This window comes from Athene cunicularia (genome assembly GCF_003259725.1).
Source record: "Athene cunicularia isolate RWA chromosome 1 unlocalized genomic scaffold, athCun1 chr1_part1, whole genome shotgun sequence".
NCBI lineage: Eukaryota > Metazoa > Chordata > Aves > Strigiformes > Strigidae > Athene > Athene cunicularia.
The window spans coordinates 128,255,121-128,267,654 of NW_020799091.1; the positions used below are offsets into that span (position 1 = coordinate 128,255,121).

At 44.6% G+C, this 12,534-nt stretch overlaps 1 protein-coding gene across 1 annotated transcript in view; it reads right to left on the reverse strand.

Annotated features, from left to right (window-relative positions):
• LOC113479417 (ephrin type-B receptor 5-like) overlaps positions 1 to 12,534 on the reverse strand; it is a 61,000-nt gene that overhangs the window by 21,866 nt on the left and 26,600 nt on the right. The window contains 2 exon segments of the mRNA XM_026847314.1: positions 4,707 to 5,403; positions 12,360 to 12,424. Coding sequence (XP_026703115.1) covers positions 4,707 to 5,403; positions 12,360 to 12,424 — 762 coding nt within the window.

Below are 12,534 nucleotides of genomic sequence, written 5' to 3' on the forward strand. Positions count from 1 at the left end.
TGATGAAGAAAATGAAAATGGGGAAGGGACAGACCAAGAACCAGAGAAGTTAAGAGAGAGAAAGAGGAGTTGAAAAGCTCATTTGGACAATAAGGGCAGAGAGGAAATCTTCTGAGAGCAAAACCAAATACAGCAAGATGAGAGGGACCAAGAAGGAGAGTTGGAAACGCCAGCAGAGCTTTATGTACCTCCAGCAGTGTTTTTAGGGAAGTGATACAGGTGACACTGACTTTTTGTACCCAGATACAATTTGGAATTGAGCTGGGACACAGGATGAAATTTAGAAGAGCATAAAATTGCTCTCTTCTTCAACTGAGACAAGTGATCTGTTTCTGATACGGGAGTTCTACCCCCAGGTGTACTGTGGGACAGCAAGAATGAATAATATATGTGATAGTATCAAAAACAAACAGAGTGCCAAAGCTGGCACTGGAATCAAATTGGGAGGGATGAATGGACATGGCTGAATTTGAGGCCTAGGGAAAAGCGTATGTGCAGAGCTACAGACTGCCTCAAATGAGAATGACTCTTGGCAAAGCAGAATCATCACAGAGTTTACAAGAGAAGTTAACTGGTATGGGCCATGCCACTTAACTTAAACCAGATAATGGGAGGTACTGCTAGAATAAGCCCTAAACTGAATCAACTGGAAAGGGGGATGGACTTTGGCAGTTACAGCGGGCAGGATGACGGAAATGATTTAATAATCTATAATACTGTAGAAATATGATTTAGATATTACTGTCTTATAATGCAAGAAAGATGGCATAATTAGCATGCAGAAGACACACTCGAAAAGAAAAATCTAAGTAACTTTTAGATAAAACACTGTTTTATTTTCCCCCCCAGAAATAAGCTTGTGACTAGCTTACAGAGATGGAAGTATTTTTCCACTGTGACAGGCTATTTCACGGTGACTGTTACTGTGTATCTTGCATCTTGTTCTGAATAAAGTGGGATCAGCCAAACTTGAAGCAAGGCATGGTGAAGCAATAGAGCCCTAGGTTGATCTAGTTTCATAGTTTCTACAACTGTTAAGGTGGGGAAGAGATAGTGGAAAATGAAAGAAAAGAGAGAAACATGTGGCTTTGGGGCTTTTTAAATGGAAAAGGAGAGCATCAAATTGACTGACACAAAAAAAAAAAAAAGAAGCAACTAAGAACTGTTTTCTGCTAGAGTGTTGATAAGATCAGCTGAGTAAGGGGGTTTTTACATAAAAGAGATGGAGCTGAAGCATTTACTAGCTAGTTATATATTGGGAAGGCTGCCAGGGAATGCGCTGTGTGAAGAAAAAAGGCAAAACAAGAGGAAAGATTTGGGCAAGTGAAGAATGAAATATTAGTAGAGAGCAACATATAGGATATAGGAAAAGCAGAAAACTACTTGAAAAACACCAAAAAGCACCCCCCTGCTACAGAGGCCTCCCTGTCAGACCCCACCACTACCAGAACCTAGCCACATAAATCCAATACACTATGACAGCCAACAAGGAGATCAGCTGCCCAAGTCCAACAAGGGGACCTCAACAGGATGCAAAGATCTGCCCCCAATCTCATGACTGAAATAGCTCCCTCCACTGTATCCCTTTTCAAATATGATTCTGTCTATGTTTTTCTCCTATAGTCCCACGATCTTCTCTTTCTCAGACATCAAAGCTGTATAAAGGGAGAAGAGTCAGTCCTCTGCGCTACAGAAACGGAGGCTGGGTAGCTGGAGGGTAATTGCTGATGTCGGGGTATACTGATACAGTAATAGCACATTTTCAGTGATGTGGGATAAACATCATACTGGACACTGCTATGTGACTGAGTAGAAAAACTGACATGGGACCTGATTTGCAGAACCGACTTGGAATCATTTGCATTTGGACTTGAAAGAAAAAAAAAGATAAACTCTCTTCTTTTTTTCTCCACATTGTCATTTTTGAAATATTTTTTAAAATATCTTCATCATGAATTCTAACTACTATTTCCAAAAGCATCTGATAACTTAAATCCCATGTAACTTTTAGCCAAAAGGCAATGATAAGCAGTGGGCAGTGAATCCCAAGAAAAGATTATATTGTAAAATGGTTTGTGGGGATGATATCTAGGAACAACTGTTTTCAGTAATGAATCTGTTAATTTGAGAGAAGATTTTGGAGAACAGCCAATCAGTCCAGAATTCTGGGAACCAGTAGCCTAGGATGGCCTAATCACCCAGAACTTTGTGTTTCTGGCCTTCTAAGTGAAAAGAACACTTAGAGTTGCAGGAAACCTTGCAAGGCAAGGCACCCCATGTGTGAAGATCTACAGAAAGAAAAGGACCTAAGGTCCCAACCTTCCTTTTTCCTCTGTAAACCGCCATTCTCCTTTCTGACTGTTTGGCATGAGGAAAAGTCTTACTTTGATAAAGTCAAAAGTAAATCTCACACACACCACATCCTACATCACTAGAGGGCTTACTAAAGGATGTTGTTTCACATTTCTATTTATCTGGAGAAACTGGACACATAGTAAGAAACAGCAGGCAGTCTTATGAAACTAATAAAAGAAAGTATCTTAACTCATGGTAGGGGGCAGGAAAAAAAAAAAAAAAGGGTCTTTATCTATCTGCTCAGAATGGTTCTTGTCAGATTCTTTGTTCTAAATAAAGAGCTAACAGCTGGTCCAGGAAGGACTCCAAAGGCTTCCATATGGTGAGGAGGAAGGCAATGCCCACACACTCTTCTACTAAAGTATAAGAAGGAAACTTGCTTCTCCTTCCTATCCACGACTTATTCTTCAGACTTAAGAAGAGCTCTCTGCAGAATCAACAATAGAAACCTGTTCCTGGGCTACTGCTTTTGTTCTGTACTTCACATAGGACACTGTAGTAACTCTGTATCAAAGTGTACTTCTGTTCTTCAGAAGGGAGAACATGCAGAGGAGAAGTCGTGGAAAGGAGTCCATGCAAAGGAACACCAGGGGACAACCTATACCAGCTGAATGTGGCTCCATCCAGACAGGACAGCAACATACTGCTAGCAGGAGAAGAGATCAAGAACGGTGATTAATCCAGAGGAGTTTACAAGAAACATGAGGATAAAAAATATCTTCTAACACTAAAGTTCATTATTTGGTTGTCTTTGACTGTTATAAGCTGCTCATGGAATCTCAGAAAGTAGATGATGGGAATGGTGTTTTGTGGTTTGATATACTACCATTATTTCAGTTATTCCTTAAAATAGTTACCATTTTCATCTATTCCCAGCTTCTGTAATAATGAAGCTGCAAGGAAGTATCAGCTTCCTTTGAATGCTACAAAAAGGGGAACATAGATTTTTTTTTTTTTTTTTTTTTTTTTTTTTTACCCCCAGTCCTAATTTCCATATTTTTTGAGTGCTTAAGACTACTACCTGATACTAAATTATTCACTGGCAGTTTACCTGGACTGTGAAGTAGTCATGCAGACAACAAATCTAAGTGCCATACAGAGCTGCTCTATGTTCATCTGAGCTTTCTATCTCAGGAGCAGTACTATACAAATGTAGTTATATCTCTTTCACCATGAGCAAGATATAAAAAGGCACACAAATTTTAATCATCCTAAACATTTAAACAAATAAAAAGCACTTAGCAATTTTAACTGCATTGTAAGTCTCCAGCACAATGAACTGTATTTTAATAAAGTTCTTTTGCATGAGCCCAATCACTTAATAAAAGAGGAATTTTAAGGTAACATATTGACAACCATTTATCATCCATTACATTTGCACTTGGCAGTAACCAGAATATTTGTACTCTCAGTGTCCCAGTAAAACTCTTATTTGAATAAATTCCAATCTAACTTTAAAATTGTGTCTGCAGCCAAAACTGGGTTCCACATTACACTTATTTTTTAGAGTACTAAGTGTGGTGCAGCAACGTTTTACACTGCTAGTATATCTCGAGTAGATGCATACTAAGACCAAGGAAGCACCAGCAGAACATTATACACAGAATTATATAACCAACATAAGCAGTTTAATCCAAGGGACTGTCTTAAGCTTGACATAGGAAGACAGTCATGACATTAAACTGGGTGTTGAGGCTTGGCCAGATTGTCCAATACCATTACTGGGGGATATATTCTACTTCCTTCTACCAGCATTTCACAGAAAATACCATGGCCCTCGGGCAGAGAGCACATTCAAGGTAATGATAACACCATTATGATTGCTTTTTTCTTACTAAACTAGGCTCCTAGGTCCCTGCTGCATGTTCCCTGTACAGGCTGCTGTCATTTCCCTCTTTTTTTTTTTTTTTTTAAAAATCACTGGTTCCAATAGCACTAGCAAAGGGGCCCAAAGTAATTAGGACCGTAGAGTGCATTAAGTCTAGGCTCAGCTCTGCTCCATGTGGCACCTTGCTTCTAACGCTGTTGCTTCTTGGTAAAGAAGTGGAACAACTAGATGGCTAGTTACAACTCTTCTTAATTTTGTATATGTAGCCTAACAGGCTGTCTCTGGTGGCAGCTTGAACTAAATCCTGAATGGAATTTCCAGCCATGTTCTTAGCACCAAAAAATGGTCATTCCAACCCTAGTCTGGGATGCTAAGTGTCAGAAAAGGCTGCCAGTAAATATTCCCTGTGAGAAGTGATTTAGTCTCCTAGCTCTGTGAACTTTTGGCAGATGACAAATACTCCTAATACAGAGAACCCACACAGAAGTGGCTCCCTAAAGGGTGGGGAAAAAGGGTCTCTCACCTTGGCAGGCTCATTCCTCATCAACAGGCTGGTAGCCAGCCTTGCAGGTGCATCGTCTAATGGCCACCATCCACTCCCCTTCTCCATTGCAGTGCAAACGAACACCTGGAGACCCAATCATGCTTGTCTCTTCAGCATTTGGTACACATGTCCCTGATGACTCCACCAGTGAGGTCCTCTCCCCTCCAGCAAAAGTTTCCGGGAAGGAGGCAAATCCTTTAATCACAGCTGGGCACTTGTAGAAATAGACTTGGACTGCCACTAGGGACATGCAGGCTCCCGAGTCCTGGAAGGCCAGGTAGAAGCCATGCTTGGTGAGTGGCCCAAAGCTACGTACTTTAACATTCATCTTTACCAGCTTCCCAGTGCTGTCCACCTGGGAAAAGCTTTCATCAGCTGCAATAGTATCCACTTTGTTCCAGGGGCCCTCATGCCACTCTGGCAGTTCCTGAGAGGCTGTATCAGCTTCTGACTGGTGGTGGTAGAGTGTGAAAGTCTCCTTGCAAGAAGAAGCCACAGTGCGCATGCTGGAACAATCTCTCATTGAGAAACGGACACGGACATGGATGCGGTGGGCTCCATGTCGCTCTATGAAGTGAGTACGCAACCAGTTATTCTGACCTGGTTCAGCCACGTTACAGACTTGAAAGGTTCGGATCAGGCGCTTCTTGTCATCCAGGACACTTACCTCATTCCACTATAATGGATACATGGTAAAGAAAAGCAAGAAGAAATAGTAAAAAAAAAATATGGATTCAGTGTTCAACTGCACAAAAAATATAGGACAGGCCTTCTTCTTCCCTTCCCTTCTCCTTGCCATGTCTGTGACAAGACTTGACATGAGCATCACAGCACTCTGAACAGTATGAAGTATGACCCTGTAAAGAAGAGCTGTTAAACCTTGCAGCTAAGAACTGCATGACAGAAAATATAATTCATGCAAACCTGTCACGTGGCATTAAGAATCTTAAAATCAGAGAATCACACTTTCTTCCCTCTTACTTCCCCATCTCTCAACTCCAGAGAAAAAGACACACAACACAAACGAGACAGAGAAAAAAGTCACTGTTCTTTGGAGAAAACATTAAAGCAAGTCCCTTGATCCCAGTTGGAGCTGTGCTCTGCCGTCTCTGATGCACACAAAACAACTCAGAATGGCCACTGCAGGGGCAGGTCCAGTATCTGTTTTGTGCCAGGAGGAAGGCATAAAGGAGAGATAGGGATGGGTGAAAGCAGGTTACTGCACAAAGCTGTAAAAGAATCCTCTCTTTACCCTCTCAACTAGCTTTACAGAACAGGTATGATTCCCTGGGGATGACAGAGGAAGCATATAATGAGATAGAAGGAACCTGCGCAAACACTCTTGCCAAGGTCAGATCGACCAACTCCTTGTAACAAGATCTACATTAAGACCAGTGTTGAGGAGAAACAAAAGCAAGTTAGGAACACTGGTGAGTCCCCTCTGTGCAAAACGAAAGCACCCATTTGCAGACTGGACCATCTTTTCAAGGAAGTTTTCTGCCTCCCTGAGACCCAGATTAGGGATGTCACTAGATGATGGAAGAGTTTAGTACAGCCTTCAGACTATTACCCACCCCTGTTCTCTCACATGGGTACTAATGATATTGCAACAAAAAGTCTAAGGTTGATCAAAAGAGATTCCAGGGCCCTGGGAAGAATGATAAAAAATTCAGGACCACAGGTATCATTTTCCTCAATCCTCCCAGTAATGGGGAGACACTTTGCAAGAAATAAACAATACCTGGCTTCAGGAATGGTGCCTCCGCCAAAACTTTTGGTTTTATGATCATGGAAGTGTCTTTGAGACCCAAAGTATAATGGGGCCTGATAGGATCCACGGGTCCTGATGGGGGAAACACATCTTTGCTCGTAAACTGGCAGGACTGACTTAGAGGGCTTTAATCTAGAATTCATGGGGCAAGGGAGTACCAACAGGAGAACTGAAGGTAAGCCAAGGGTTGGCATGGCATTGCCTAAGGATGGCAATGGTAGTGGGAAGATTTATGCTGCTCCTGGGAGCATCGAGCATATCTGAAATGCTTGTACATCAACATATGCAGTATGAGGAAAAAAAAATGGATGAGCTGGAAGCTTTGGTCAGTTCCCACAGCTACGATGTCATTGGTATTAGTGAGACTTGGTGGAATGAGTCCCACAGCTGGGAGTACTGGGATGTAGCACTACAGGCTGTTCAGAAGGAACAGACAGGGCAGGGGAGGTAGAGCAGCTGCACAGTACATAAGGGAGAGGTTTGATTGTACAGGCCTCACAGTTAGAAATGATGTGCTTGAGAGGCTCTGGGTGAGGATTAGGGGGATAAAAAACAGCTGTTGTAGTGTCTACTACTGATCGCGCAGACAGGATGTTAGCACTGATGAGTTATTCTATAGGCAATTAGGATAAATATCTGGATCAGTAGCCCTTGTCCTTATGGGAGATCTCAACTTCCCAGACATCAACTGGGAGTACCATACTGTGATGAGCAAGTCCGGGAAATACTTGGTTTGGGGAAGAAAACTTCTTGCCACAAGTCATTAGTGAGACAACTAGGAAAGATGCTCTCCTAAGACCTGCTGTTTGTGCATATGTCACGTCCCGCTCCAGCGAGGGGGACAAGTGACTCAGATTCGCAAATCCCCAATTGGAGTGGACAACAAGTCTCCAAGTTCAAGCATTTATTAACTACCTACAATGCACTAATTGAACACACGATAACTGGCTAAGTACAGAGCAAGCTGTGGCGAGCAATATAATGTGCTTTACATTTCTTAACAGAAAAAAGGAAAAGAGGGAGATAGAGGGAATGGGGGAGTACAGATCACCAGTCTGGGTTCCTGCGCTGCTCCTGCCGGCGAGGATTCCAGGAGGCAGCTATCTTCTTCGCTGGCATCCGTCGTCTTTGCTTCACTGCTCTCTCCAGACGGCCGGGGGCGGGGGGGGCAGGGCAGGAAGAGGGGCAGAGAGAGAGAGAGAGCCCTTTCTTCTCCCCTTTGATTTATACCCACTTTCCTTGGGTCCGTCCCCTAGGTCAACTCACAGACCTACGTATCCCATGTACAGGGAGGGGTAAGGTGTTCCATGGGATGATGTCACTAGCATGATCATGACAGCCCTCGTTAGCATATTGCGGGGTGTCAACTTTAATATGCATTTCGTGGATAATGAAGCAAAGTTCATTCACCGGACACATGGCCCTTGAAATCTGCCCAGGTGCCCCAGGGCAGAGCCGTCCCATCTCCACAGGGCTCTCTCCCCCAGATACATCAGGCAGTCTTATCAGCTTCGGCCTCCACAGAAAGCACCCTGTGACTCATAGTTTTGTCTTGGGAGTGTTTGAGGCAAATCTTCAATCAGCCTCAACTTTTGTTTTCCCAGGCTGTTTGTCTTAGTTTTTCACAGGCCTGGTTGCTCGGCTCTCACATCATAGAAAAGGACTTGTGAGAGATGTGATGGCAGGTGTCTGTCTTGGTCACAGTGATCACAGAATCACAGAATCATCTATGTTGGAAAAGACCTTGAAGATCATCCAGTCCAACCATTATCTCACACTGACCATTCCCAACTCCACCAGATCCCTCAGTGCTGGGTCAGCCCAACTCTTCAACCCCTCCAGGGATGGGTACTCCCCCCCTGCCCTGGGCAGCCCATTCCAACACCCAACAACCCCTTCTGCAAAGAAATACTTCCTAAGAGCCAGTCTGACCCTGCCCTGGCACAGCTTAAGGCCATTCCCTCTTGTCCTATTGCTTGTTCCTTCATTCAAGAGACTCATCCCCCCTCTCTGCATCATCTTTCAGGGAGTTGTAGAGGGTGATGAGGTCTCCCCTCAGCCTCCTCTTCTCCAGATTAAACCCCCCCAGTTCCCTCAGCCTCTCCCCATCAGACCTGTGCTCCAGACCCTGCACCAGCTCCGTTGCCCTTCTCTGGACACGCCTGAGTCATTCAATGGCCTTTTTGGAGTGAGGGGCTCAAAACTGAAGCCACTCATTGAGGTGTGGCCTCACCAGTTCTGAATACAGGGGTGAGATCCCTTCCCTGTCCCTGCTGGCCATGCTATTGCTGATACAAGCCAGGATGCCATTGGTCTTCTTGGCCACCTGGGCACACTGCTGGCTCATATTCAGCCGGCTGTCAATCACCCCCCCCAGGTCCCTCTCTGACTGGCAGCTCTCCAGCCAGTCCTCCCCAAGCCTGTAGCGCTGCTGGGGGTTGTTGTGGCCCAAGGGCAGCACCAGGCATTTGCCCTTATTGAAACTCCTTCAGTTGGCCTCAGCCCATCGGTCCAGCCTGTCCAGGTCTCTCTGCAGAGCCTCCCTACCCTCAAGCAGATCAACACTCCCACCCAACTTGTGCGGCGGGCGGAGGAAGCAAGCAGCCGATTCAATGTGAATGATAGAGCAAGCTTCCACTTTATTGAAAGAAATCACACCTTATATAAGCAGTCTACAATACACTACTTGCAACTCTATTGGATCCATTCAAGAAACTACATTATAATGTCTCAGCCATTGGGTACATTCAAAAGATCACATTATAATACACCAGCCCCTTGTGGCATTTCTGGTATGCATAAACATCTTCCTAGCTGTAAACCTGCTTCTCTCCCAGGGCTGCTTCCCTTCACCCCCCAAGGTCGTAATGCGCCCCAACTATCTCCTTGTTCTCACAACAGTCCTTGTTATCATCAATGTACGCTGGGTTTTTTCCTCTGTTTACCTCAGGTGGCTGGGACCGACTTCTGCAGGGAGCTATGGCCGACCAGCTCCTACAGGGAGCTATGGCCTTGCTCTCTGCAAGCCGTTCTCCAACAAACTTGGTGTCATCTGCAAACTGACTGAGGGTGCACATGATCCCCTCGTCCAGATCATCAATAAAGATGTTAAACAGGAGTGGCCCCAAAATCCAGCCCTGGGGGACATCCCTCATGACTGGCTGCCAACTGGATTTAATTCCATTCACCACAACTCTTCGAGCCCGGCCATCCAGCCAGTTTTTTACCCAGCAAAGCGTGTGCCCATCCAAGCCACAAGCAGCCAGTTTTGCCAGGAGAATGCGGTGTCACGGAATTGTTGAATTTAAAGTTTTCAGTGTAATGTGAAAAAAAAAGGAAAGCAGATTTTCTACCCTGGATTTCAAGAGAGCAAATTCTAAGCTACTCAGGGAGCAACTTAACAGTGTCCCCTGGGAATCTGCTGTCGATGGCCTAGGAGTCCATGAGTGCCCATCAGTTTTTAAGAATCTCCTTTTAGAAGCACAGGAGCAGGCAACTCCAGCATGTTGGAAGTCAAGTGAGGCAGAAGACCATCTTGGCTGAAGAGGAAGCTCCTCACAGAGCTCAAGAGGAAAAAAAAATTGTATGATCTCTGGAAGTACAGACAGGCTTTGCAGGAAGATTACAGAGCTGTGGTTCACATATTCAGGGAGGAGACATGAAAGGCCAAAGCTCAATTAGAGTTGAAACTGGACAGTGTTGTGTCTGAAAACAAGAAAGGCTTTTTAAAGTACATTAACAGCAAGAGGAGGTCTAAAGAAAACATGGGACTGATACTTCTTCAGTATGGTCCCTGCCATAGGAATAAAGAAAAGGCAGAGGCATCAACGCTTTTTTCCCTCAGTCTTTAATAACAGTGGTAGACCTTGGTCTGCCCAGCCCCAACTCAGAGAACCACAAATGCAGGAACAGTGATTTTCTATTTGTGGACACTGAAAATAGAAACCAGCTGTATCAGCTGAATGTTCAGAAGTCCATGGGACCTGATGGGATTCATCCAAGAATACTGAAAGAGCTAGTGGATGTTACAGAAGGACCCTTCTTCATCATCCACCAAATGTCTTGGGATTCTGGGGAGGTCCACACTCACTGGAAGTTAGTCAGTGTTATTCCAATCAACAAAAGGGGCATGAGGGAAGACCCAGGGAACTACAGGCTTGTTAGTCTAACCTCATTTCCTGGAAAAATTATGGAGAAGATCATACTGGGTACTACTGAAAGGCATTTAAAAAACAATGCAATCATCAGGCACAGTCAACAGGTGTTCACAAAGGGAAAGTCCTGTCTGACTAATTTGATATCCTTTTATGATAAGGTCACCTGCCTAGTGGATGAAGGGAAGGCGGTGGATGTAGATTTTTCTGTACTTTAGTAAGGTCATTGATACTGTCCCTCACAACACCCTTCTGGACAAATTATCCAGCTGTGAGATGAGCAGGTACATGGTGCGATGGGTGAAGAACTGGCTGGATAGTAGTGCTCAAAGAGTTGTAGTGAATGGGGCTACACCTGGCTGGTGACTGGTCATCAACGCTGTTCCTCAGGGCTCAATTCTAGGGCCAGTTCTGTTCAATATCTTTATCAGTGATCTGGATGCAGGACTTGAATGCACCATTAGCAAGTTTGCTGATGATACCAAACTGGGAAGTACTTTGACTCTCTTGAGGGACAAGAGGCCTTGTAGAGGGGTCTAGATAGACTGGAACACTGGGCAATCATCAATGGAATAAATTTTAACAAGACAAAATACTGGATTCTGCACCTACGATGGGGTAATGCCAGGCACAAGTACAAACTGAGAGAGGAGTTGCTGAAGAGCAGTCCTGCAGAAAGGGATCTGGGGGTGCTGGATGGCAGCTGGCTCAATCAAGGGATCTGGGGGTACTCAATATCAGCAGTGTGCTCTGCTAGCAAAGAGGGCAAACCACATCCTGGAGTGCATCAAGCACAACATGACCAGCTGGTCAAAGACGTGATTCAGCACTGGTGTGGCCTCACCTTGAGTGCTGGGTGCAGTTCTGGGTCCCACAATTTCAGAAGGATGTGAAGGTCCTTGAATGTGTCCAGAGAATGGCAACATAGCTGGTTAAAGGGCTGGAAGAAATGTCCTATGGAGAGTGGTTAAGAACTTTGGGCTCATTTAGTTTGGAGAAAAGGAGGCTGAGGGGTGACCTCATTGCTCTCTGCAGCTTCCTGAGGAGGGGAAGTGGACAGGGAGGTGCTGATCTCTTCTCCCTGGTATCCAGTGATAGGATGTGTGGGAATGGTTCAAAGCTACATCAGGGGAAGTTCAGACTTGACAGTAGGAAACATTACCAAGAGGGCAGCCAAACACTGGAACATGCTTCCTAAAGAGGTGGTTGATGGCCCACGTCTGTCAGTGTTGAAGGACAATGCCCTTAACATGCTTTAACTTTTGGTCAGCTGTGAAATGATCAGGCAGTTGTACTAGATGATCATTGTAGGTCCTTTCCAATGGAAATAATTCTAGTCTAGTCTAGTCTAGTCTAGTCTAGTCTAGTCTAGTCCAGCCTCGCCCCGCCTCACCTCGCCTCTCCTCGCCTAGCGTAGCCTAGCCTAGCCTAGCCAGTCTGTGAGTCTGTGTGGAGGGATGGCTGGACACCTCATGAGTATTTCTGAAGTAGGGTGGAAGGAAGAGGGTAAGGGGGTGGAGTAATATTCCACCCAGTAGCCTCCTCTCTTAACAATCTGTCTTTGCACAACATACTGTGTTCAAATTGTTCATATGTAGCAAATCCATAAAACAAGTCTCATTGGATCCCATTTCCCTTTCTTCATCAGATGCATGCATGCCTCCCCAGCAGAGGTGTGGTCAAGAAGAGGACAAGGGAAATGCTTACCCCATCAGAAGGGTGGGTAGTCCAGCCAATCTCTGAGGTTTCTCCAGTTGTATCCAAAAGTATTTCTGTTTATATTTTAAAAAATTAAGTTTAAAAAAAAAAGTATTTTGCGTTTTTACAAGTCAGGCTAGAATTTTATCTGTCCCTCATAAGATTGTCTCTGAAAATGCCTCAC